This window comes from Drosophila elegans, unplaced genomic scaffold (genome assembly GCF_018152505.1).
Source record: "Drosophila elegans isolate 14027-0461.03 unplaced genomic scaffold, ASM1815250v1 contig_149, whole genome shotgun sequence".
Lineage (NCBI taxonomy): Eukaryota > Metazoa > Arthropoda > Insecta > Diptera > Drosophilidae > Drosophila > Drosophila elegans.
The window spans coordinates 26,496,997-26,523,360 of NW_024545513.1; the positions used below are offsets into that span (position 1 = coordinate 26,496,997).

The 26,364-nt window shown below is 40.1% G+C and overlaps 3 protein-coding genes and 2 long non-coding RNA genes across 8 annotated transcripts; 3 read left to right on the plus strand and 2 right to left on the minus strand.

Annotated features, from left to right (window-relative positions):
* Positions 1-248: 248 nt before the first annotated feature.
* Positions 249-11,346, minus strand: LOC108141610 (1-phosphatidylinositol 4,5-bisphosphate phosphodiesterase gamma-1). The gene is made up of 4 exons (XM_017265066.2): positions 9,688-11,346; positions 6,739-7,225; positions 4,289-5,142; positions 249-3,501 (listed from the first exon to the last, which is right to left on the minus strand). The coding sequence occupies exons 1-4, from the start codon at positions 11,023-11,025 to the stop codon at positions 2,431-2,433; spliced, it is 3,750 nt and encodes a 1,249-aa protein (XP_017120555.1). The 5' UTR covers positions 11,026-11,346; the 3' UTR covers positions 249-2,430.
* A 366-nt stretch (positions 11,347-11,712) lies between these two features.
* LOC121467991 lies at positions 11,713-13,232 on the plus strand. Its single transcript, XR_005977988.1, has 2 exons — positions 11,713-11,825; positions 12,763-13,232. It is a non-coding gene; the product is annotated as an uncharacterized LOC121467991 (long non-coding RNA).
* Positions 13,233-13,961: 729 nt separating this feature from the next.
* LOC108141613 (high mobility group protein DSP1) lies at positions 13,962-21,459 on the minus strand. Of its 3 annotated transcripts, none has more exons than XM_017265080.2 (6): positions 20,802-21,459; positions 17,420-17,881; positions 17,195-17,353; positions 16,962-17,125; positions 16,665-16,839; positions 13,962-16,604 (listed from the first exon to the last, which is right to left on the minus strand). In XM_017265080.2, the coding sequence occupies exons 1-6, from the start codon at positions 20,823-20,825 to the stop codon at positions 16,422-16,424; spliced, it is 1,167 nt and encodes a 388-aa protein (XP_017120569.1). In that variant the 5' UTR covers positions 20,826-21,459; the 3' UTR covers positions 13,962-16,421. The 3 variants fall into 3 exon arrangements, with proteins under 3 accessions (XP_017120569.1, XP_017120568.1, XP_017120567.1); XM_017265079.2 differs by having other exon boundaries at positions 17,420-17,884; XM_017265078.2 differs by having other exon boundaries at positions 17,420-17,905.
* LOC108141614 lies at positions 19,837-23,305 on the plus strand. 2 transcript variants are annotated; one of them, XR_001774249.2, is made up of 2 exons: positions 19,837-19,996; positions 23,163-23,305. It is a non-coding gene; the product is annotated as an uncharacterized LOC108141614 (long non-coding RNA). The 2 variants fall into 2 exon arrangements; XR_005977693.1 differs by lacking the exon at positions 19,837-19,996 and adding an exon at positions 20,582-20,690.
* Positions 23,306-23,963: 658 nt separating this feature from the next.
* On the plus strand, positions 23,964-24,747 carry LOC108141620 (HIG1 domain family member 2A, mitochondrial). The gene is made up of 2 exons (XM_017265086.2): positions 23,964-24,187; positions 24,272-24,747. The coding sequence occupies exons 1-2, from the start codon at positions 24,043-24,045 to the stop codon at positions 24,433-24,435; spliced, it is 309 nt and encodes a 102-aa protein (XP_017120575.1). The 5' UTR covers positions 23,964-24,042; the 3' UTR covers positions 24,436-24,747.
* The last annotated feature ends 1,617 nt before the right edge of the window (positions 24,748-26,364 follow it).

Here is a 26,364-nt window from a genome sequence, read left to right on the forward strand (position 1 = left end):
TTATTCCTAGTTTTTTAAATTAAAGTTAATTCAAATTATGCAGTTTAAGGCACTAGTTCAAAAGATTTTGTTTTAACAATTGCTATACCCTCACCACTTTAAGGAGTACATGAATGTAATGAGCCAAAACTACAAATTATTCAAAAAATGTTTGCTTAACTGGAGAATTCTAGGTTTTTAAGGAAATTTAAATTAAATGTTTCGAAATTACCCATAAAATAAGAAATATAACATATATTGGGATACATTTGCAGTAATATTTTTCCTTGTTTCTTTAAAAATGTGTATAACTTTTTTTTAAATAATTTTTTTTCCAAAGGCCTCTTTACACAAACACCTGTTAGACTTTAGGGTTTTACATAAAGATCGGTTGGATTTTTAGTTGTTTGCGATTCAAACAAAATCAGAAAAAAGGAAAACTGATTGGCCGGCTTAAACCATTTAAATTAACAAAAGTTCATCAACAGAACTTAAAGCTTAACTTGCGGGACAATAAAATAATTTATTCGATTTGAAAATAAAACTAAATCGTTAGTCCATTTTAAGCCCTTTTGCTATTCACACGAATTGCTTTTGATCTTCGAATCGAATGTTCGATATTCAAGTTTCATTTAATAGATATTATACACAACAAGTGATTCAGTATCTTCTAGCCCATTTTAATTAAAATGAGATTAAAATTTGATTAGAATAGATTAACTTTTAGCTTTCGAAAACAAAAAATACCTTCGACAAATTAAACATTTTTGGGTTGAAAAATAATATTTAACCTTTTTAATGATGAAGTAAAAAAAACAATAACTATCAATAATGTCAAACAAATATTTTGAATATTTAAGTTTATCCATGCAAAATGGTTATACTTGGCTAAGTAAGAGTTAAATGTCGAAACTAAAACAGGATTAGGGCTACATGTTGAAAAGTAGTGGTTCGAAACCTAATTCAGGGCAAATAACCTTCGTGGATAGTTTTAACTTATTCTTGCTATTTTGTTCTCTTGACTTAAAGTCTTAACTAAAAGTGTAATTGATAGACTACGACATTAGGTCAGATGAAAGAATAAAGGATGTTAGATTGGCATGACTCTTTCAAAATTTCACAAAATGTAGGTATAACTAAACAAAAAATAATAAACGCTAAACGTGTTCTGTACTAGAAAATTATTTTTTTTTAATTTCCTTATATATCAAAATGACCGGTTTTAGTTCAATTTCGGTGGTGCATTCGATATTCGGGAAAAACTTTACGGTAATGGAACATTAATTGGTGAACAAGACTTCGATTCAGGAGAAAAAAGAAAGAAAAAAGAAGAAAACGTTAAACTTATCCGTAGGGGCTTCAACAATTTAGTTTAAGTTTCAGTATGTACGATCTTGGTTACACAGGTACACAACCAAAAAATTCCACGAACCTTTTGTATTTTTCCATGATATATGTGTGCTCCCTGTAAAAGTCCGCCATTTTTAATAATGGGGCCCATATAACTAGAATTAATTAATATTTTTTTGCTGATGCACTCTACACATCACCGATTTTCACTGTTAAATATATAATTTTTAACAATTATTCCAAGATTAGAGCGCCTCTAACAAAAATATCTTCAATGGAAACAATTTTAAATTCTCTTGGAATCTACAGGCTTCTGTGTTTTTTTCGGTTTAAATATTATTTTGAAGGATATTAATTGGATCCTTATTGCATTAAAAGCACAATTTTTGGGTTATTATCTACTGCTATCTTTTCTCCAATTTTAAATAAGTTATGGCAGCCTACAACAGTAAGATAAATTCATAAATACTGTTATGATGCATTTATGCTATTTATTTATTTAATTTGGAGAAAAAACATAGTATGCTTTTACAAATAAAATGACCTTATGAAAACTTTAAGAAAACATTGAGAGAAGAGTAGATTACAAAGAATATTACAATTATTTCCATAATTTCTAAATCACTTCACAATAAGAGTAATTTAAAAACATGTAAGATTTTAAATTTGGGTACCTTTTTGTGCGATAGTTCATAGAGAGTCTGTTTCAGCACAAGCAATTGGTTAATGTAAACTGTTTGGGCGACATAATTGAAAATGTCGAAATGTCGGAACCAATATGTGATATGTGTGTGTGTGACTACATGGTTCGTGGAAATTTCAAAAAAATTGAATTCTGTGTTCCCGTGTTGTTATTGATTGTATAGCTCTGATGGGAACTAAAATGAATCCTAATGAAATCAAATGATGTGTCTCCCTGCTAAAGCTAATATGAGTCGTAGAATCAGGTCATAGTTTGATGCCATGGTGTATTTACAGCGTCTGACAAATTGCTTCGCATCCTTGCTCTCTTTCAGTTTCTACAATTGTTTCTCAAACAATCGAACCATCCATTCAGCTGAACATGCATACACCTTTCAATGATCGATCCAGTATACTTAACTATGGGGAAGTGGAATTCGCAATCTTGATGTGGACCAGCAAGGAGGACAGTTCCAGCTCCTCGCTGAACTTGTTGCACATGATGACGCTGCGGTAGCCTTGGCGTATGCAGGTCAGTGGATAGCAGGCCTGGGCAATGAAGTGCGTCTCGGCGAACATGTCCTCGTCCTGAACCTCGAAGCGAAGGATCGCGAACTGCGGATTGCGCACGACGAACTCGCACGTTTCGTTCCACACGGGATTGAAGCCGTTTTCGTTGACCTTGGTTCGATACTTGACGCCCGTGTCATAACTGGCCCCCACTATCTCGACCACGATCTGCGGATTGTTGGACTTGCCACCCCGGAACAGGTGGCGGGCCGCAATAAGGCGAATGCTCACATTCACCTCGCTGGAGTGGTCGGACAAGGGAGTGTTGGGGTGGAAGCCATCGGACTTCATGAACACCGGCTTCAAGATGTAGCCGCACTGGCCGTTGTTCCTGAACTTGGCCTGGTTCAGCTGCATGGCCTTGTCACCCGTCTGGTAGTTGAGGGCGATCATCTGCGATCCGATATTCCAGAATGGCATGGGATTGAAGTTGGACGAGTCCAACCGCTGGCCCTTCGGGTACACTCGACTGATCTGGTTGCGGTGGTAGCAGAGGAACAGCTGGGTGTTCTGCTGGAAGAACTGCTTTTCCGCCTTCGTTTCGGGGAAACTGGACATCTCCTGGAATATCCACGAGTGCTCGCGGAAGGGCACGCTGCGGAAGTAGATGATCAGGTCGGACATCTCCTTGGCCACTCGGGCGGTGCGTTCCTTCTTTCGGCGCTCCGATGCCAGCTGGCTGGCGATGAGGGCCGCCTCCTGGATGGCCTTAATCCACTCGTAGGCCGTTTCCTGGTTGTCGAAGCCAATCACGAACGGATTCTGCATCGTTGGCGTTTGTATCTGCAGCTTGAAGATGATGCCCGGATCGCTGGACTCAAAGAGCGAGGCCACAGCCCCGAATATCTCAATGGAGTCGGTTCGGCTGTCGGTACCCTCCTCATTCAACGAGCTGTAGTCTTCCGTGGCGGAATCAATAACCTGAAAGCGAAAAGATATCACACAATTTGAATTTGCACTGTGAGGTCAGAGTTTCATGCATTACGAACTTTCAGTATCTATTTCTCAATGACATTTCTCTTTCAGTATCAGTTAGGTTGTCACGAAAAGTTAGTTTTCTCGTTAAGCATCAGTTACTTTCTCAATTTAATCTTGGGATCTCTTTACGAGAGGCAATGTTCTAGTCAGGGTTGAAAATGCTTTGCTGTGTTTGTATTTTTGTATTGTTTATACCCTTACTGAGAGTATTATAATTATCCGAACGCTGGTTACTTTCGTAATTCTTAACATTTTCAGAACCGATTAAATTGCCTTCTTTTTGTTTGTTGCGAACCCAAAAGTTCCATGAAGTTCAGACCTTCGAAAATGAAGTGATCCACTTGAGAGGTTTTTACCCTAATAAGTCCTTAAAATAAGTATATATAATAAGTCCTGATATAAGTATTGAAAGGGAGTCGACTTCTGTCTTGTGCGCTCACTTAAAACTTTAAAAGCGTTTTTTCGAAATGGCATCTTTGACTTTTGTGGTGACTGAACCGTCGTTCTTTTAAAAATGTTGTTGAAAATCGTTTGTTCTTAAACATTTTATCATTTTATGAAAATTGTTTCATTGTTTATGGTGTTATTTAACTAAATCAATTGAAATGTTTTCCAGATGATCCATGTTTTGTAACAAAAATATTACCAAAATGAATTCAATGTATGTCCTTTGGTTAATAATATAATATTGACCGTTTAAAACTATTTTGCCCTGCACTGCAGGTCTCACCTTAACGTAGTTGGCCGGCAGATGTTTTTTTATCATACCGCCGTAGTCACCAATCCACCACATCGAGTTGTCCCTCTGCACGTTCGTGATGATGGCGTGCTTGGGGAAGGAGAGCTCGTCCGGCTTGTTCGCCTTGTAGCTGTAGAGGGCCTTGCACGTGACGTACTCCTCGAGGTTGGAGCCCATGTAGTTGGAGGCCCCGTTGTCGTCGAGGCCGCCACCATGCTCGCCGTGGGCGATCTCCGCCAGCGCCTGGCGCAGCAGCTCCTGGGAGACCGGGTGGCTGAGCTTGACATTGCGGTAGAGCGGGTTCCGGGTGTAGTAGTTGATGAGCGAGACCAGGGACTCGAAGTTCATCGTGTCGATGCCGTACAGACGGCCCTCCTGCATGATGCGGCAGTGCTTTATCTTCCGATTGATGGTGAACGAGATCACGAAGGCGTTAATGCTCTGCACCGACGGCCTCACCAGGAACGAGCCGATGTCCAGTCTGAAGAGACCCTGCTCGGCCTGCTCCTTGGTGGTGTTTGGGTGGAACCACTCCTGATCCTCGTGTTTTTTCGGCTGGGGGACAGGCTCCTTCAGTATGATCGAGAACTCCGAGCTGCGCAACATGTTCTTGCGGTAGTAAACGATCAGGGAGTAAAGTGAGTCGAAAACGAAGTTCTCCACCAAATAGTACTTGATGGAGCCGTTCTCATGCTTCAACTTAATGCGGCAGTGATTGGGTCGGTTCCTACGCCAAAACGATAGACTGTAGTCCCCTACAAATGTGGCCGATTCGCGTACTAGAAACGTTCCGTCTCCAAAATGTTTATACTTCTTCAGCAGGTCGTCTGCTTCCTTCCTGCCACCTGAAACATATATAATCAAGTGATATCTACAGATTAAAACAATGGAGCAAGCAAGTGAACCTAAACTGAAATTTGGGATCATTTAAAAATTAACTTTTAAAAATCTAAAACAGATTAGAGAACCGGTATAATTGTCATAAATGATGGACACACGTCTGTTTATGTAAAAAAAATTCATCACAGAAAATATTTGTATTTAATTTTTAAACGCTTTTTACAAATTGAGCTTTTTAATTTGGCTGTGATTTTGAAAATTTAAACGCCTTTGTTAGGAAAGCAAATCAAAGAGTTATCAGACTTAGTAATTCCAAAAATTGTACTTCGATTATCTGGCCATTCTGACATAAATAATCAAACAGAAGAAAAAAAAACGTTTTTTTTTCTAAACTAAAAATAAGGGATATCCCAGGGTAATTCGACTATATCGGTTGTGGGAAGTTATGCTCAAAAAAGCCAAATCAATCATAGTTGTATGCGGTTAGGCCTGCACAAAACTTCTGTTGGCCTATACAATCTACTTTTAATACTTTTTTGCAACAAAAATTATTTGAAACAAAATTGCACAATTTAAACTTAAATACAAAAAAAAGAGAGAAAAATTCAACAAGCTGATATTTATATACCCTAGCAGCTATTGCAATAATTAAATATTCTTTATTCTATTCGTTCTCTTCTATGGAAGTTATATGTTATTAGTCGTCCGATTTTGATGAAATTTAAACCGTAATTCTGAAATATTTAACCGTTCCGACTTACGGTTTAAATTTCATCAAAATCGGACGACTATAGCATATAAAGTATAAATAAATATTCGGCTTGCCGAAGTTTTTTTTCTTTCTTGTTTTTCCGATTGTTCCTATGGGAGCTATATGATATAGTCGTCCGATTTTGATAAAATTTAAACCGTAAGTCGGAACGGTTAAATATTTCAGAATTACGGTTTAAATTTCATCAAAATCGGACGACTAATAACATATAACTTCCATAGAAGAGAACGATATCATATAGCTGCCATAGAAACTATCAAATAATTGAGCTGCAAATCATCATAGCTTCAATGTTTTTAAACATATACGTAAGTCAATCATAATATTAACGTTTTCAAAAATATGTTATTTTTGCAATAGCTGCAAGGGTATATGAACTTCGACTTACCGAAGTTTGCTTCCTTTCTTTTTTTTAACGTACTTTATTTACGTTTTGTATCTATTTATGCCCATTTTATTTAGGGTGCAGCCTTCGGACTCCTTTCACTAAAACTGATAAGTTCGACATAATTAAAAAAATTTGGAAAAATTCAAGAGAACTCGTTACGTGAAATTTCCTAAGCCGGGAGAATTTTATCAAAAGATTTTAAAAAATGACGAAGGAAAATCATAGAAATCATGTTAATGTCCTAATATTTCTGGCTGACCCAGAACAACCAATCACACAGCTGAAAACAGGAACCCTAACTTATGCGAAATGAAACAAAATGAAAAGTAAATCGGGTCGTAAAAATTGATGTCTGTCCGAGAATGTCAATCGGGAATATAAAGCAATGAGGATTTGCAAGGGTGTACAACAAGAGAAACAAGATTGCTGTCATAAACGCACCTTCCAGCTTTCCATGGAACCAATTCTCGCCGAAGTGCAGCTCATCGTTGGCTGACGTGTCCTTCTGCTTCTGCTGCATGTTGCTGTTCAGCGAACAGGACGAGGATAGCCCAAAGTCGTCGTCCTCCGAGTTCCCGTTGCGCGACTCGTTGATCTCCGAGGAGTAGATTAGCTCCTGGTGCGTAAGCACGAACTGGTAAAGGTTCCAGGTCTTGTCGACCGGATCCTTGAAGTACAGCAGTCCCTCCTTGAACACCTTGCGCACATTCTCGCCATCGTTCTCCCCGTGGACTCCACCGCCTCCGCCTCCGCTGGCCAGCGAGGATCTGGGGCCCAACGACCCAGTGCCCGAAATCCCGTTGCTGATGTCATCGAACTGCGGCAGCTTCTTGTGCTTGAGGATTATCTTGCGACGCAGCTGGTAGGGCGAGGGCAGGTGCTTCTCGTTCCGGTCACAAGGTTGGGTCAGCAGCATTTCCCCGAACACCTGGAAACAGCAGCAACAGGTACAGCAGATATTAGTGAAGCACTTGCACAAACTTTAATAATAATCTATCACTAAATGACAGTCCCAGTGGACCAAATGATATCGAAAACGATATCGAAAACGATACTTATCCGGACATTAAATGGACAAAAGATCTAGGGCTGGATCTTTAAATGATACAAAACCGAATCATCTATCGTTCAGTTTGTGGCAGCGTCTACACTTTAGATGAAAAAGATTCTTTTGGTTGTAAGCAGGGAAAGGAAAGTAAATGTACAAAACGACAGCATCAACATAGATGGAAACTGGATGTCTTTCAATAATAATGAGATTCGTATGGGTCACGGAAACTGAAGAAAATATAAGGACACAGTTTGAACTTGGCTATCATTAACCACACGTTTCTTACTCTAAGAAAAAGAAGTAAAGGGAACCAAAAATAAATTTATTAGATGCAGGCCTTGGTTGGTTTGTAGCAATGTTGGAAGAAGAAATGCAAGTGCAAATGAAGAATATTATCCTATAAAGTTAAAGGTAATAAAAAAAAGAGCTTATTTATTCTAATTTGTCTCTGTACATAGTGTTGTTTGGAATTTGTATTCTTTGGGAAACATTACTTGAATCCAAATTGGATGCGGTCGAAGTCGAATTCAAAGAGCTCCATAGGTCGTGCAAGCGGTGAAAATATATATGGAATACAAAAAGAGCTCCACCATCAGGAAAATTTTAGTTTTATAGATATAAATGAAAGTATAATAGTCAATCTGAGGACTGTAGAAAATGAAAATCTGCACCTAACTATATTATTATTAACTGTAACCATTTGAAAGAGATTCTGGGAAGCTATACGACATTTTAAGCCACATTCGACTGAATGAAAGTGTAATGATCTTAGAAGAGTTCCATGCTTGGCTTAAAGAAGCCCAACATCAGGAATTTGACACACATTGAGTGACAAGCTCCTTCGATGAACGCCAAGGACAAAGGGACAAACCCAAATGGACGACACTTGATAGAGCTGTTTAGCTTCATGGACTTCAAAGTGAGCAGCCAAACATAACCTGATCAAGCCTCTTTAGAGGCCACAACACACATTTTAGCCACAGAGCCGCTTGGGTTTCTACCAAGATTGGTATGGAAAATTATAAGTCGAAGTTAGACCGAAACAACAGGGTATTTGACGAAATCGAAGGTTTCCTTACAGAGTGAATTACCAAAACTGCCAATACTAGATACAAACAAACTCGAAACAACTTACTGAGGGCAAACTAAACCGACAAACTCGACAAGCGCAGTGGTAACTGCCAACATAAGCTATTTCCGCGGAAAATGGAAAATATATGCGGCGTTAGAAAAACGAAAGACACCTGTTCCTGACAGGATACCATCGTAATTTATAAAGTACGCTACCCCTCAGTTTAAAGCCTGTCTTGTCACTGCATTTAGCAAGTTCTAGTTATTGGAAACAGTCCCGAAAAGCTTTTAAAACGATATAATTGTCCCATTTTTAAAATAGGCAAACCGCATCTAACATTCAACTACGGAGGCATATCCTGTCAGAAAGCGTTACGTAAGGTATTCTCTACACTACTGATCGATCGTCTGAAACTGCGATATCGAAACTGAACTGCAACCCGGTTTTAGAAAAGGATATTCGACATTAAATAACATTTTAGTCTGACTATTATAGCAAGGTGATGCATCGACAGCGGGAAAAAGTTATACGCATTCTATGTGGATTTGGGAGCTGTGTTTGACTCCATCGACAGAAGAACCCTAACGTACAAGGCAGTGTGGTATGGTGACCAGTTATCCTAGTGGTTTACTACTGAACTTGGAGCTAAGCAACGATGTATATTGCTCAGAGGAGGTAGAGCCCAGATTTACCCCTGCTACAATTCACTTCAGGTATGTCCCAAAAGTTGGAAGGATGCCATGTATCTTAACCGTGCACTTTATAGGATGCTGCCCAATGCTACGAGAGATCAGCTTGCTGCATTTGGGAAAGGCACAATCTCAGGAAATATCAACATTTTGATGGGAGATGCATGCACGTAACTGAAGTATAGCTAAAAGTTTGTTTTTGTAAAAGTCGTGGTCACAATATTGGGGTACTTTGACCATATTTCAAACAAGAACTTCTGATATCAAACAAAAACACCTGTTTGCGAGGCATAAATGTCGTGAAGATCGCACCTTTGACATACAAAATATCTGAAATCAAATTGGTTGACTTTTGCTACTTGGACAGCAGTTTTTTAAACACTGATTGCAACATTTAAATATACAAAACTGCCGGAACTGTCGGAACCATCGAACATATACGTACAAAAATCGAAATATGATGGTTTCAAAGAACTTATTTTGCATGTAAGAGCTACTTTCCATTTGGTAAGCCAATCAAGTTGGGCAAGTTCGAATTGCATAGAGTACATAGAGTACATAGAGTACAGTGGGCTCACCTCGATGAGGGCCTGGGCCATGTTGCGCTGCTGCTCCAGGGAGCAGTTCTGCTCGATGGACAGGATCACCGGGTACTCGGAGGTGACGAAGGCGTGGTCCTTGATGGTCTTGATGACGTCCATGAATTTGATCTTGGAGGTCATGGTGTGGCCGTGGAAGATGTAGGGCAGGTTGTCGGGCCCGTTCCAGCAGTCCAGCTCGATGCAGCGGCATCCCATGCGCAGGGCGCGGGCGTAGGCCTCGCAGGAGGACTCGCTGGAGAACTGGTCGCCGGTCAGGTAGGTGTTGTGCGAAGAGGCAATCCAGTAGGAGGACAGCGGCAGGTTCATGTCCATGAACACCGAGTCGAACTTGCTGTTCCACAGGTCGTTCTGCTTGGAGAACAGGAAGTCCGCGAACTCCGAGAAGGTCAGGTACGGCTCCTGCACATCCCGCTCCACGTCCTGGACAAAGTCCCGTATGAAGGCGGCAATGGAGGCGCTGCTAATCTCGCTGCTGCTGCCGCCGCTGCTGCTGCTGCCTCCGTCGCTCTGTTCCGCCTCCAGGAACTGTTTCAGCTCCGCCGGCCGCACCACCATCTGATCCTCGGAGTAGGGAAAGCCAGTTGCAGCTGAACTCGCACCGGATCCGGACAGGATGCCGGCAAAGCCGTTGGGCAAGAGCAGCTTCTGGTAGAGCCGCGAGAAGTCATCGAATTTGAGGTCGTGTTTGCGCCGCACATCCTCGGTGAAGTGCTCCATGAACTTGCCGGTGGTCATCTTGCAGCTGACGCCGGCCAGGAAGAGCTTGAAGTCCTTGATGGTCACCTGCGCCGGCGACTGATCCGTGGCCTTCGCCGAGTGCGAGTTGACGTTCTCGATCTGGTAGTACTCCCGGCGCAGCCAGCGGTCGATCTGGAGGGGGTAGGGAGCGGCGAGGGTGTCCCGCACCATGTAGCGCAGCCCCCTCACCCAGTTGTCCGCCTCGATCTCCGACAGGGCCACCACCGAGAAGCTCTTCAGCTTGAAGTGGCTGCCGTGCAGGATGACGAAGCACTTGCTGCTCTCGAACCGCTGGCACTCGTCGGCGGACAGGCGGAACTCCTTCGAGTGCTTGCCCACCCGGATCTCCCGGATCTCGCGCAGCTGGATGGCGCCCTCGTAGTCGGTGCGTGGTGTCTGCGTGGCCACCGTGGCCCAGAGCAGCTGGCGCGTTTCCCGGATGAGCATCAGGTGGCGACGGTCCGGCCGCCGCTGCTTCCCGTACAGCTTGGTCACGATGGTGCCCCGCTCCAGCATCCCGATGGTCTGCTCCATCTCGCCTAGCAATGGGGCACTCATCGCACTGAAGCAGCTCATCCTATCCGGCTATCCTGTCCTGTCCTGTCCTGTCCTGTCCTGTCCTGTCCTGTCCTACGGAATGCTACAAGTGGTGCCTTGCCAACCGATCGCACAACGAAATACAATGCATGCAAAACTGTGGGACTCCAGCGCGTGGAACTCTGTTCGCAGATCAACTGCGCCCTCTTCCGCCAGGTGAACGATCAAGGAGCAGCGTGCTGTAAAACCGATTTTGACAATGCAATTTTTGGAATGCACCCAAAAATACCACACAAATAGATAAGATAAGCCAGCTGCTGGAAGTCTGCCAGTGTTGCCAGGTGGCATGGCTCAACAAAATTAAATGGGGTACTCCGCCGTCTGTTGCACTGCTCAATCTGCTTGGGTAATTCCGAAACGATTGAATCGCTGAATTTCGGCCAGCTGCTTGCAGCTGTTTGCCAGCTGTTCCATGCCAATTCAACTGTGCGAAGTTTTAGCAATGCATCAATCCATAGGCTGCTGACAATATTTTGTTAAATCGCTGAAAGCAAGGGTATTCACTCTCTCCTACTAAATGCTTGTTAAGAATAGCAGTGGGGCAATGAAACGGCTTTTCTGCTTTTCCTCGGCATTTTCCTTAATTTAAGTTGAAATTTTAGCAATTCAGCAACCCAGAAGCTGATGAAAATGTTGTTAAATTTCTGAAAAGCCAGGGTACTCAAATAAATACATGGTCCCAACATGAAAGTAATCACCAGATATATACGCAAATAAAAAAGTTTAAACGTCCATATGTTGAAAACATTCACCATCCACTTTATTTGAAGAATTTCTCAGTAAGTCCTAAATGGTGAAATTAATGTTCCTAACAGCACGTTTCTAGCCGCTATTGAGCCGATGTTTTTTTGGTGCAACACTTGACCCTTGGCGCGAATGAATTTGAATTAACATGGCGGCCATCTTACTATCTGAGAACCCAAAGCAAAGTCGAAAGAGAAGTGGAGGATAGGAGGCTAACGCTCCCCCAGGCAGAAATTTGTACACAGATTAGATGAAAGCCATTATTTAAAAGTTCAGAATCCTTTAATCCATAGCATTAAATAAAATAAATGCAGGCAAAAGTATGTTTAGAACAATTAAAAACCCCCTTAAAAAATACTGCTTTCGCCACTGTGACTTTTAACGGCTATAATTGGATGGTGGAACACCAGTCCACTATCTATCAAAAATCGCAAGCGAAACGGTTGGGATTTTTGATGAATGGTGGATTGGTGTTCCCACAGAGCCACCATCCACCGTCCATCAAAAGTCACAGTAGCGCATGCAGAATTTTTTGAGCGGGGTATCACTCTATCAAACTCTTTTAGAAGTACTTTTTCCGGTTCTTATTTTATTTTAATTGTATGGATTAGTTGTAAAATGGTTATCTGAACTTTTAAATAATGACTTATATAACAATGTATTCAAATTGCTGCCTGATGGAGCATTAACCTCTTTCGACTACGCCTCTGGTTCACAGAAACACAGACGTTCGCCATGTCAATTCAAAGACTTTCGCGGCATGACTTTGAAGTTAGTTAACATCGGCTAAATATCGGATAGAAACGTGCGGTTAGGAACGTAAGTTCCACCGTCAATGAATAACCGGAAAATTTTTTGCACGTCAAAATTTTACAAACCGTCTTCGAATGAGATGGTGGATGGTTAATGGTGCTGTGGGACTAGGCCATTACTTTTCTCACCAAACCCTTCTAATGCCCTCTTTCCACCCAGTTTTGCAGGGATGGACTGCGTTGGAACAGGGCTGCACCGCAAAAGCATGGGCTAACTACCGCATAAATAAGTCCGTCAAGCTCCGTCATATTTTAATGGCGGACTGACTGGGAAGTTTTTGGAACGGCAAAACCTTATGGACCATCCCTTCAACGGATGGTGGAAGGTGGATGGATCTCTGTGGAAATACGGTATAACAACACCATAAGCGCTTTTTCCTTGCCACCCAAGCTGGCAAATGCCACGATAACATTATGGATATCCTGCTGGGCATGAAAGAGTTCCATAACCTCACTTATAATTATAATTTTTTATTCAATTTGTTTGGACTTGCGAAAATTCACCGAGATTTCTGTAAAGGGGAGACGTATTCGGGAAAACTTTGGGGTTTGGAGGTTAACGCTCCCCCAGGCAGCAAATTGTATTAAGAGTAGATTAAGCAGTTATTTAAACGTTCTGATAAGCTTTAACCATTTTTCATTTAATAGGTTTACGACTGTTTTAAATCTGTAAAAAGCCCATTCCACTGGGATCTTCTCTGTGTGATTTGGATAATACCGTGAATGCCTTTGGCGACGCCCAAGCTTTTTTTTTAACTTTCAACGGTTTTTTAAACTGTGATTAACATTTTTTATTTCAACGCCGGTTTGTATATGGTCTGTATTGATATTTGCAAGACACTATTGACTGTTCTGCTAAAAAACTGTTAACCCAAAATGATTCCACACTGCATGGTCACCTAATTTACCTGTAAATACTAAACTGTTTTATTAAAGCTTCCTTAAGGAAGCTAAATGTATTCAACTTACCTTTTAATGATCAAAATTGCCAAGTTTAGTGATACACAAAGCACACGGAACACAACAGAACGGTTGGGATTTTGGACAGATGTGAAAGCGTAACCGAACTTTTAAATAATTGCTAACCTTTGGTTAACAAAAACTAAGATGGCCGAAATGTAAATTTAAATTGTTTCGCGTCAAGATTTTTGGGCTCGGGATTTTAATTTAAATTGGAGTTTGTTAAGTATATTATGGGGATGAAAAAAATAGCAGGATCTAGATTTAGTCTAAGCGAGAGGCAAGTTTGTACGAACATTCAAATTGATAGATATTAGACTTTTTTTTTAGATCGGTGACTCCCCTGAAACCTCTCTACGTACTACGTACGCAAATCAACTCATAACAAATGTTCTCAGATTTGCCTTTACAAGCGTACATCTAGCTAAATTAAATTTATTTCAAACTATTTTTACAGTATTGTGTAAATTCTTAGGAAAAAAAAACAAATTCTTAGTCGCTACTATAGTATCGCTAAATTAATTCACACATTTTAAGTTTAGGAACTCGGTCAGGGTGTCTTCCGAGTGGTGTCTATCAAATATAAAAGCTAAAGCTGTTTATAGGGTTATAACATAAAAGTTCGTAATCTAATATGAACCAAGTATTACTCAAAAAGAATAATAAAGACAAATGGATTTAAAGATCACATCATTATTCCATGTAAAAGAATCTCATTTCTAAAAGTTTATTTTATATTAGATTAGTTCTTATAACAAGCGCACGGGGAAAACTGGAATTTTTATAGTAATTTATAATGAGGGGTTACCGTCAATTTGTAGAAAATTATGAATTAAGGGTTTAGCCTAGACACTTCTATGAATATAATCTCGGTGGCGAGTTATTCTCTATTAAAATCATGCTACAAATTTATAAATACATACATATGTATGCCGTACTCATAACGTGGGGAGAGCGAAGTTAGGGGTACAGCCAGATTTGTCTTGGTTAACTGACCGTCGACGCATCCATAGTAATAGTTTCAGCTCCTCTCTTATCACGTTATAACCTACCACTACTTAGCTTATACACGCTGTATAAAGAGGAACATGCTTCCGACCAAGTGGCTGGACTAACCATTGACCATGGGCAGGAGCATGTCCCTCTTCATATTCGCATAAGCACGTTTGGTGCCTGGAACCTTGGCTTTGAGGCCGACGTAAAATCTATTTTTAACTTCGCCCTTTCAATTTTCTACGGAGTTTACATTACTTTGCAGTCCTGATGAAATCTACTGTTTTATGAGGGTTTTTTTTAAACGTGCTCTCGATTCTCGTTAATTTCTACGTAAGTCTCATCTAAATAATACTTCAAATAGTATGTACATGGCCAAGTCAACAATTGTTGCAATGTCCGATAGCGTTTTGGTTGTTTCATTCCTCAACACGTTGAACAAACTAAGTTTAACTTTCAGAATCTTATGATCGTGGCTCTTATAATTGATGTATATATTTACACATGAGCGAACACAAACCCAAATCTCTCCAAGGATCTGAATTCAAAAATCGCAAACTGAACACGGAAATGAAAAAAATTAAATATATCAAATGAATTTAAAATTGCAATATTTTTTTTTAAATTACACGGTTTTACAAAATGATTATTAATTTACAGATACGTGCGACGTTATAACACGCATGTAGAGAGGCAAAAATATATATATATATCGAGATATCACCCGCCACTGAGTTAAGTATTTGACATTATCACGTTTCATTGAGTTTGTTCTCTGTTAGGGACATATAAACTCGAATGAGTAAACGCATTAATTGTAGTTTCATTATGGTGAATCTAAGTTTAATAAATGGGAAATATGTACCAATATTTATAAATGTAGTGGTAACCTTCATAGTTGCTGAGAACGAATGACATGATGATGAATTTCTTCAATTTATAAAATAATTCTCTTATTACTTTAGGAGAAACTTAGCACTGAAGCACAAATAAGGTTTGCAAACAGATTAATGTCATTTTAATCTAACCATACTTAATCGTATTCATCTTAACATAGAACTTATAAAAGGTTTCTTTGTGATTTATCTTCATAATTCATGGAAATTTGATTACTTATGTTAAAAAAAAAAAATTATATATTATTTATATATATGCATTTACATATATATAATAGGAGTTTTTTAGAGGTTCCACTTCCCGATAACAATCAAATTCCCACAAAAAAAAAAAAAAACAATTTGTGCTTTGGTTTTCCGATCACAGCAATCTGTAAAATTTCTTCAGCTGGTTTGCAAATCGCTTGAAAAATCCATTAGTGCCACAGAATCTCTTAAGATTTCGTGTTGTTTCGGAATACAGTTTTTCAGAGTTCAGGAACAATGTTTTCGTAGCCTACTTTTCTTCGGTTCTTCGGTTAATTTTAAATCTTCTGAAAGTTCAAGAGATTTATGTGGTACTTGGATTTATAGCTGGGCTTTGGTTAAAAAATATTTCTGTAAGAGACCAACACCACATATTCGAGGTGAAAAAGCACTCGAGATTCACAAGAGCTCCAATACACAAAAACGCAAGGTTCTGGCTTTCAATGGACCTGCTTTAAAAATGAGAAAGTTTCCACCATGACTGTTAGAGTTTTTAATCAAAACACGATTCTTAATAACTTTGTCAGATCGGAACTAATTGTGAGTTTTCTGTTGCCGGAAAACTGAACCTCTAAAACGAACACCCTTATATATATAAATATATATTCAACACACATTGGTCAACCTGATAATAGATCAACCAACGTCATCATTTCTCATTCCTCATTTCTCCTTCGTGACAACGACTGTGTGTATAAATAGTGAAGAGTATTTACTGCTAAACCTATTGGTTCTCGTCATCATCTCCATCGCCGTCGTCGTCGTCGTGCTGCTCTTCCAGCTGCTGGTGTTGCTGCTGGGCAGCGGCGGCAAGTAACGCGGCTTTCTGTGCCTGCGCCTGCATCGACGCCTGCATCGACGGTGCGGACAAGGCTATTTTCCCGCTCGTCTTGTACTCGGTCATCTCCTGCAATGGCAATCAGATGTCAGTTAGCTATCCAAAGCAAACGCCTCGACGCAAACCTACGCGTTCATATCGAGCTTTGTCCCGTTCTGCCATCGACTCGTACTTCTGCTTGACCTCGGGATCCACATCCGACCACTTACGTCCCAGCTCCTTGGCAATGTCGCCAACTCCGAACTCGGGATTGAGGGCCTTTACCTTATTTCTTTCGTCATTGCAGAACCAGAAGAACGCAGACCTGTATTTTGTTTAACAATTGACGGCAAAAGGGAGAAGAACATTATTGATCCATTGCTTGGTCGACTTGCAGTCACATTTGTGCGTTTGATGATAGGGTAATTGATTTTGCTACGAACTCACAATGAACGTTTTGGAGCGTTGGGGTCCTTGATTTGTTTCCTCTTCTTGCCGCGTCCCACAACCGCCCCCTTGGGCGGCACATAGTTCTGCATTTCCGCCTCGTATCGCTGCTTGTCCTTCTCGGCCATTTCGTGGAAGCGCTTTTTCTCCTTGTCCACCATTGTCTGAGGGAAAGAGTACCGTCATTAAAAAAGGATCCCTGTCCAGGCTTGTTTGCTTGCTGTGCTACTCACCTTCCACCTCTCGGCACACTTCCGTGAGAACTCCGCAAATATCACGGTCTCGTCGGGGTGCTTCTTTTTGTGCTCCTCTCTGCAAGTTTGTACAAAGTATGCGTAGGCGGTCATTCTGCCCCTGGGCTTGGCATCTGCCTTGCCTCTGATCATTGGGCTCTGTGGGGTGAAAATGGAAATCATGTATAACGGAGGATATAACCAATTTTGGCGATTCTAGCTTACCCCGGCAGAATTGATGACGTTCTGTTGCTGTTGCTGCTGTTGCATCTGTTGTTGCTGCTGGTGCTGTTGCTGCTGCTGCTGCTGCTGTTGCTGCTGCTGCTGCTGCTGCTGTTGGTGCTGCAGTTGCGCGGCAGTGTTGGCATCGACCTGGCCTTGATTGGCGGCCGAGTACCACCACTGGGAGCCGGGAACGGCGGCTGCTGCGGCGGCCTGGGCCATATTTAGACGGTAGTCGTATCCCGTGGTGCCAGCGGCGTTCGATGTGGCCACCACCTGGGCCATCGTCGTGGCCGGATTCGGAAAACTGCTGGCCATTTTGTATGTGAACAGCTGTTGGGTGCCCACGCCGGCTGTGGTGTTGGAGCTGTTCTGATGCGCCTGCTGCTGATTCTGCTGCACCACCACCTGGTGCTGTTGCAACTGTTGCTGTTGTACTTGTTGTTGTTGCTGAGCAGCCAGTTGCTGCTGATAGTGTTGAATTGTTTGCTGATCAATAGTTGGTTGGTGATGTTTATTATCATTATTAGTGCGATGCCAGTCATTGCGTCTAAACTACAAGTTTTCGAGTCTTAGCATTCTCCCCTTGTCTAGCATCGCACTAATTATTAAGATAGTCCTTAACATAATAATAGTGAGCATTGATGTAAGTATCGGGGTGTGAATGGGTTAGTAAATGCAACTAAGTAAAACATAACAACAGTACGGTGCATCAAAAGACTACAAGTTAAATTCGAACGGGAATGAGGATATTTCTTGGCGACAGAAGAATGTGAACCTAACTCTTTTCCAGTTCTTTTTCTCCCAAAAGGGGACTAAACCAAGTGCCCAAAGTGCCCAATAAGATCAGAACGGTGGGTCAAGAGTTGCCTGACAAGTGACCATCCAAATAGACTGGATTAAGGAATTTAAGGCCTATTTCAAGAGCCTGAGCCTTGTTGTGATCAAACAATTACGGAAAGTTACTATTTATGCTTGATTTTACAAAGCTTTCCGATCCGCGGCATTATAGAATTCAAAAAAGTCAAGATATGTACAAAAGCTTAAAACCCTCAGTAATGGTAGCCCCGCAGTTTAAAACAAAATTTTTTAACTGACTTTTCGAATTATTAGTCAGCAATTATTTAACCAACTCGAGGACAAGTGTCTGTTTCGATTTAAAGAAAATCTATTTCACGACTTTACACCAACAATTATTTAAATGCCAAAATCGACATCGACCTATTTATTAATAAGGTAAGAAATCTGCAGATACAGACTTGCAGTCAGCGTACTTTTCTGAAATTTACCTCTATGAACATGTACATTAATATATTGTTATTGTATTCGTTGGCAAGTATGTTACAGTTAGAGGAAAGCGATTTCGACCCTGCAATTTGTATATATTCTTGATCAGGATCAATAGACGAGTCGGTCTAGCCATGTCCGTCTATCCCTAGAAATTTGGAATATGACATGCAGATTCTAGTTATTCTTACGAAGCGCAAGTTTATTTCAAAACGTGACCACGCCCACTGCAACATATCGTTCCCTCTTTATTTTTACACAAAACCAAAAATCATAAACAAATATTATGTATGTTCAATGAATTTTGTTTTTAAGTAGCTGCTATAGGATATGATTATATCAAAGGATGGGTCCAAGAACACGGCGAGATATACGAAAACTTCTTTGAAAACAACCAAACGTTATGGCATATGGCAACTGTAGTCATCCGACCGATTCGGTTTTTTGACATAGTTTAACTTTAAAACTTATCTCGCATACGGTATAGTTGGACATGGCTATACCGACTTTCCTAGTGATGCTGTAATAGATACAATGTTCTGGCCAAGCCTAAGATATTTGTAATTTCGAGCATATTGAATTAAAATCTATCTATCCTAAATCAAATCCTATTCCGCTCCCAAAGCGGATAGATTGGATTATAGATTAAGGGCGTGCTTTTTACTTTGTATTTTTCAGTGACGTTGTAAAACATGTAAATAAACATGTAGATAATTGGTATACATTCAATTTGTACAAATTTTCAACAATTGTATCCGCGTAAGTTCGTATAAAAAGGCATTGTACATTTTCAGATACATAGCTTAAAGTTACCGCAGATTAGTTGTCCACTTTTATCTCATTATTATTGTCCTTGACCTTAGTGTTCTTACTTGATTTGTTTACAAGTATCTCACCAGCTGTTTACGCAGAGATAAAAGCTTTTACATGAATCGGGCATGGTTATGGAACTACTAATGGGAAGAAGAAGAAATCGCACTGGTTCCGTCTTCTGAATCGAATCGGATAACGTTCATTTTTGCTTCCGTACCAGGGCCTAGAGTTTAGAACCAGGGCGTCACAGCAAGCCCATGAATGGTCGGTGTTTAATGATCCGCACTCAATTATTTATAAGCTGAAAATAGCGTGTTTTTTTGTTTATTTGCAATACACGACAACTCGAAAGCAAAACAAAAATAATTTTTCTAACATAAGGGCATACCCCCCAAAAAAAAGTTTATATGTATGTGTATATTACAAAAGAAGACAACTGAGTAAATACAAATGTATGAACATATATACATACACTCATATGTAAGTAAATAATAAATAGGTATGCGCATAAATATTTGCATAGCAAGTATTCGCACGTATGTACATACATATTTAAGTCAAATGTATTTATGCACACATTGGGGGAAAAATAGCCAATTTCAGATTACGCAAGTTGTGATTTGTTTTTCATATTTAGGTTTTCACATACAGACATACATATGTACATACTTTTGCATATATATACAAGCAAACGTGCGCACATCGCATTACGGCAACACTTGGCAGCATATTTAAACAAATTTAATAATATTACAACCAAGTGTTTGCAACTATTCACGACTCTGGTATAAATATATTTGTGTATATTTATACAAACTATTAAGAAAAATGGCGGACTTAGATGCGCACGCAAAATAAAATTTTGATTGTACAGCGTCGTTTTTGTTTGTATGCATACTTACACACAGGCGTACTCTTAGTGCATTAGTTACTTTTTACCTAAAACAAAGCGACCGAATGAAAATATGCAAAGCATATGTATACACGCACATATGTACATATGTATGTACGTATGAATTCATCATGTACACAGCCTTACCAGACTTTCAAAAATTTCCACTGCAGCAAAGAGCCCTGTCAGGTGCCGAAATATCCGGGCAATGGTTAAAGCTTCTTTTGTGCGAATACATGCATTGTCTTTATTAAATATACCACCGATGGCGGGAAAAGTAAAGTAAGTTTAGCGAAAACGCGGCAACCCATACAACAACGCCGCTGTGACTGTGTTAGTACGTGTGAGTGTTGGTGCTTAAATAAAATGCCGTATACCTGCACACAAGCTTACCTGTATTTGATGAAAGTGTTCCATAACTATGTGAGGTATCGGATCGGGTCCGAACGGTTTAATCGCGGATTGGCTTTAGTTAGTTCCCTTTTTAATGCTTTTTCACTGCCAGTCTTAAAAAGTAACTCAATTGACCACTTTTCGTCCCTTCTTGTACAAATAAACGTATAAACGCGCACCGCACACCAACGTAAGTAGGAGTCGAGTCTTAAGCCAGTTTTAATACTGTTCTACGCAGTTTGTTGTACTTCGTATTGTATTGATTATTGCACGTATGTATGTATACGTACGAATGTGTGTGCACGATAGTGGGAAGGAAAAGGAACACGGCACACGCTAATTTGAAATCTGAATTTTGAAATTCCCAACGCAACGCACGGCAACGAAACGAAACGCGTGTTTTTGCAGCGCCAAGCAAACGCGAACGCGGGCGGCTAGCTGATTTGTTTTGTCGTTTGTTTTTAGCTTGTAAAAAATAAACAAACAGCGCTGCATAGGCTGCTTTATTGAGTCGTATCGCTGTGTTTTGTTGGTATCGTATCAATGCGGAAAATATGAGGTTCGTACGCGCGCCGCTCGCCTGATTGAAAACACACACAGAGAGTACCAACAACGAATGCAAAGGCTATTGAATTGAATAGCCGTCTCTGCCTTACTGTGCTTCAAAATCCAAACGAAACTTCTGTATGCGTTGAATTGTATGCGCAACGGTGTGTTTGTGTGCGGGAGAGAGCAGGAGAGCGGGAGAGCGAGAGCCCTGTTCAATCTCAATTGCTGGTGGACTGGGACTGGACTGGACGCGTTTCGTGAGAGAGTTCGCTTGGGTTTACTGTACACTCTCTCTGGGCGGTGGATACATACATATGTACATACACGTGGTGGAGGGAAAAGGCCTTATAACATTTTTGGCTTGTTACTTTCGTGCACACCTACAAACAAACACGAGATTGTACATAAACGCTTCGCACCCTCTCCCCTCCTTACATACATACCAACTAAGCAGTGTGGGAAAAATACAAAACTGTATGTATGCATATGTACATACACGCAAATGCTATACATACATATGTACATAAGTAGGTTGGCGTTTTGCTTTTACAAAATCTGCAAGCGAACCTTTGAGCATAGCAATGCGAAATTTATTTTAAACATATTTTATTTTTATCTAAACACTCTTGTATGTACATATGTTTGCATCCCAAATTTATTATAATGTACATATTCATGTACGCTTGACATACGAATTCTACAAAAACGATATGCATCAATGCAAACACATTGATACATACGCAAGAATATACGTGTAATACATACATAGTCGCGGCTGCTACATACACATTTTCATTTTGTGTTCCCGTCTGACTGTACTTCCCAGCTCTCTCTCTCTCTCCCTCTCTTTTTTTCTCTCGTTCTCTCCCGTTTTAAAAAGAGAGGCATGTTAAAATAATGATAATGCAGCTATGTGTAAAAGTATTAGTGGGGGCACAAAACCCAAAAAACAAATTTTGTAGTTCTTTTTTTGAAAAGCCAGTTTTATTTTAAAGAAAAAATACTTTTAATTTATGTAATATAATTTGTATTACTGATTTTGAAAAATACAAGACGTGTTCTCGGTTCCAATAAAAACTATTATACCAGTATATGTATATACTATATTAAAAAAGTTACACCACGATAGGAATTTTTAAAATTTTTTAGCGCATTTCTAACTGACCTAATTCCAATAGTCCCTTCTGCTCTATTCAAGCGCGCTGTAGGGTACCGCCCCGCGCTTCTAATAATGGTCTTTGGAGCAGCTGCTCAGCATTTGGTAACATTATAATTTGTTTTCTTGAAGTTTGGGATATTTTAGCCGGATTCCATTGGCTCATTAAAACGCATTTAGCCCAATGCGCATTTATTTACACAGGGAATCCCATAAAGCTAAATGCCGCATTTAAAATAAATGCGATAAATAAAAGCAATTAAAAATCATTCGCCCCGACAATTTTTAGAAAAAATACCGGAAAATACTGATTTATAACGATATTTCGATAGTGCCACCACTAAAGAAGCTGAGTTTTTATGCAAGGATGGCGCAATATTCTATATCTATTTTGCGTTAAAATTACTGAAATCACATCTAATTTTTTGTGCATATTCAACAATACTTTCTCTATGGAAGTACGTATGGGTTTTTGTTTTATATTGCAAATTACAATTGTTATAAAACCGCTCGAAGCGGTTTTTTATCGTTCTTTTTTTTTTTTTTTTAATTATGTCATTTTTGCAGAAATTGATTTTAAAAAAATCGTACGTACGTACGTACATTATACTAAATTGAAAATTTTTTATTTCATGACCCAAACCTTTTAATTGCAGGAGAAACCTTACCGGCCATGGAGGGCTATCAGAAAAAGACGTCTATGGAAATCTACAGCCAAAACGCAATTTTGTTTTGAAAAGCTCTGAAAAAATATTGTAACATTATTTAAGAGTTGTATAATAAAGATCTTTCTACCAAATTTGAATATTCTTTATAGTTTTTTGTAAAAAATTCCCAATATGTATTTTTTTTTAGTTCTATCGTGGTGTAAGAGAGTAAGGAGTTTTCCCACAAAGAAATGAATGTCAACGCAAAATTAAATGCAATTTTTCCTTAGCTTATGATGTATCCATTGGTGTTAGCCTTTTATAAATGATATGATTCCTGCTGGATTTCCTATAACTATGAGCGCGGAAACCTCTTGTAGGTCGTCAAGCTTGTTGTCCCTCAGGTCAAATGACTGTCCATACCTCCCAAATCTTTTATATATTGAAATTGACATTTGTTTATTTAATTACATTGCCTTTTAAACAGCTGACTTGGTCCAAAATGCACATGTATGTTACTTCTGATAGAAAAAAGCTGCTGTTGCGGAATTGGGTCGCTGTTGCAGAAAAGCAACCTGTGTGAATAGACTTTTAAAACGCGTGCTGCGATACTAGTATATTACAAAGTTATCATGGCTTTTTAGTAAAAATTAAAACAACTGTCGTTTTCAACGATTACGAAATCTAGAGTTTTTTGAATGGCTAAAAGTGACAGTGTGTAACCACAATTACTATCAAAAACAGCTGCGTCTTCGCATCCTTAGTGTGAACGCACGGTTTTCTGTTTGTGTCACGGGTAGAAAAACATGGTTCTCGCTCATCTCTAATTCAATAATATAATTCGATTTTGTTTGTAGTTTGCCATCTTTTAACGAGAAACAACAGCAACATGTCAAACAAAATTCAAGTCTCCCTTCCCGAGGAGGAATTGGATTGGATACAATTGCGCCAGGACCTGGGACCGGTTGTCGAGGTGGAAACGACAAAGGAAAAGCTTCAGCGCAAGATAAAGGAGAACCCGCTGGTTCCACTGGGTGAGTTGTGCCGCTCAGCATAGCGGGGGTTATGTAAACAAAACAAATATTTATTTTTGCGATTGTGCGTTATTTTGGATGCAGGATGCCTGGCGACCACAGCGGCTCTCACAGCCGGCCTATACAACTTTCGCACTGGCAATCGCAAGATGTCGCAGCTGATGATGCGCACTCGAATCGCGGCTCAGGGCTTCACCGTTTTTGCTCTGATAGTCGGCGTCGTCATGACTTACACTGACAAAAAATAACACTCTTATAATCTTATGATCCAAAATATATAGGCTGAACTTGAATTCAGTTTTGTTATTTTAGTACGCTGCTAAAAAAGTTACCACCTACGGGTTCTAACTCATATAAATGTAAAAATACATGTTGACTTTATATATAGTTTTTAAAACATATCTTACTTCTGTAATGTGTCGACTTATTATATGTGGGCAGTTTATTAACTTAATCCTACTTAATTGGCTATTTTAATGTAATAGTTCGAGCTGTGATCAACCAATACGTTTTAAGAATTAGATAACACGAGCACATTAATAAATTGCATAAATTTTTAAGTTTTTTGGAAATTCATAATTTTAAGACTGGTTTTTAAGACCTTGCCGAATTTTGTACACATTTTTTAATGAAGGTTGTTAAAGTATTCCTAGCCTTTTTTTTTTGCCCGATAGATACAACGTACCCTCGTCACAACTTTTTCATGCTTTTTCAGCATTTATAAACTGCATATTGCCTACTGCTTTACGTATGCCATGTTTCTGTCCCATAGAAACGTTTTCTCATTCTTTGGAGTAGTTCGCCGTTTAAACTTTTTCCGATTGTGCTCAAACGTGGCCAAACAGTGCTGCCAAGTTGTTATGTCATTCCATTTTGCAGCCATAGGTTCACAAGTCCAAGTTTTCGTTTTGGATATTTTCTAACGCTTACTTGGTACAAACATATGTGTAAAATGGACATATTGGCGTCTTGGCAGAGCGCCCGACAGCTCAAAAGGAGACGAGGAGGCGACTGAGTGGCTTTCGATTGGGTTGAGGCGTGCCTCAGCCGATTACAAACAAATTATCCTGAGAACTAAGAAGGACTGGAAACATTTCGTAAGAGAAATCGCACTGAATCCCTGGAAAAGCGTCTAAAATATTTTTTTAAGTCGCAGGCGGACGGAAGAATCAAACAGTGGCCCATTTATTAGGGATATTCTGATCGATGACACAGCAAGAAATACAATAATCGCAAATAATATCCATTCATAAAGCGTGGGGAGCGAAAATTGTTGTTGCAGTGTTCACCAGAGCCTTCTTGCTGGTGGAAATGCTGCTTAATGGTGACTTTAAATGGAAACATACGGGAAAAATCTTAAGAGCTTTACGACTTTTTAACTCTTTGCCACCAAGTATTCGATTGGGTTGGAGATCCAAGAAGAATGTGCTTAGGCAATTGCTAAGGTAATATTTTTAAATTAATATTTAGTTTTAAATTTAAATGAGCTGATAAGCCAGATGAGGATTAATCCATTGGCGAATAAATAAATAAATAGAAATTTGCCGTTTGACACAGCTGACGGTCACACAGCTGACGCCTCACAGTCGGCGAGCGCATAAACTTCTTCAGGCACATCGCATCGTTGGAGCTTTGGCGCGGGTGGTTCGAGTCGACTTGGGTTTCAGTCCTCGAGCCAGGCGGAGCATATATATGTAGTATGCCGGATTCATGGTGCCTCAGTATGGTACACCAAGACTAATTGCCTACCAAAGGCCAATCCTGCAGGTGCTTGCTGGAGCTCCCCGTTTGATTTGGCTGCTATTAAAAGACCTTGTAAGGGTAAGCTAAAAGCAAAGAATGGTGCGGATAGATGAATGCTTTTTGCGGGATTGGCAGGACAGATGGCACGATTATGGGGGACTACGACGGGTGACTAACAATTTAGTACCGGATACATGGGGCATGCTCATGTGGCGATCTAAGTAAGGACTGGAAGCACATCTTATGAGCTTGTCCTTTAAATGCAGAGTTGCAGTGAGTTTGCGTAAGCTGGACATTGAACGTCAAGGACAGGACTTGGCGGCTTACGGAGCTTGCGGAGGAGAAGGGGCTTTAAGCACGTCTTCCGTCGTCTACTGTATGGTTGGCGGCGAGGAATACTGCCACAGGTTGTCAGTGCGACTGAAAGTCAAAAG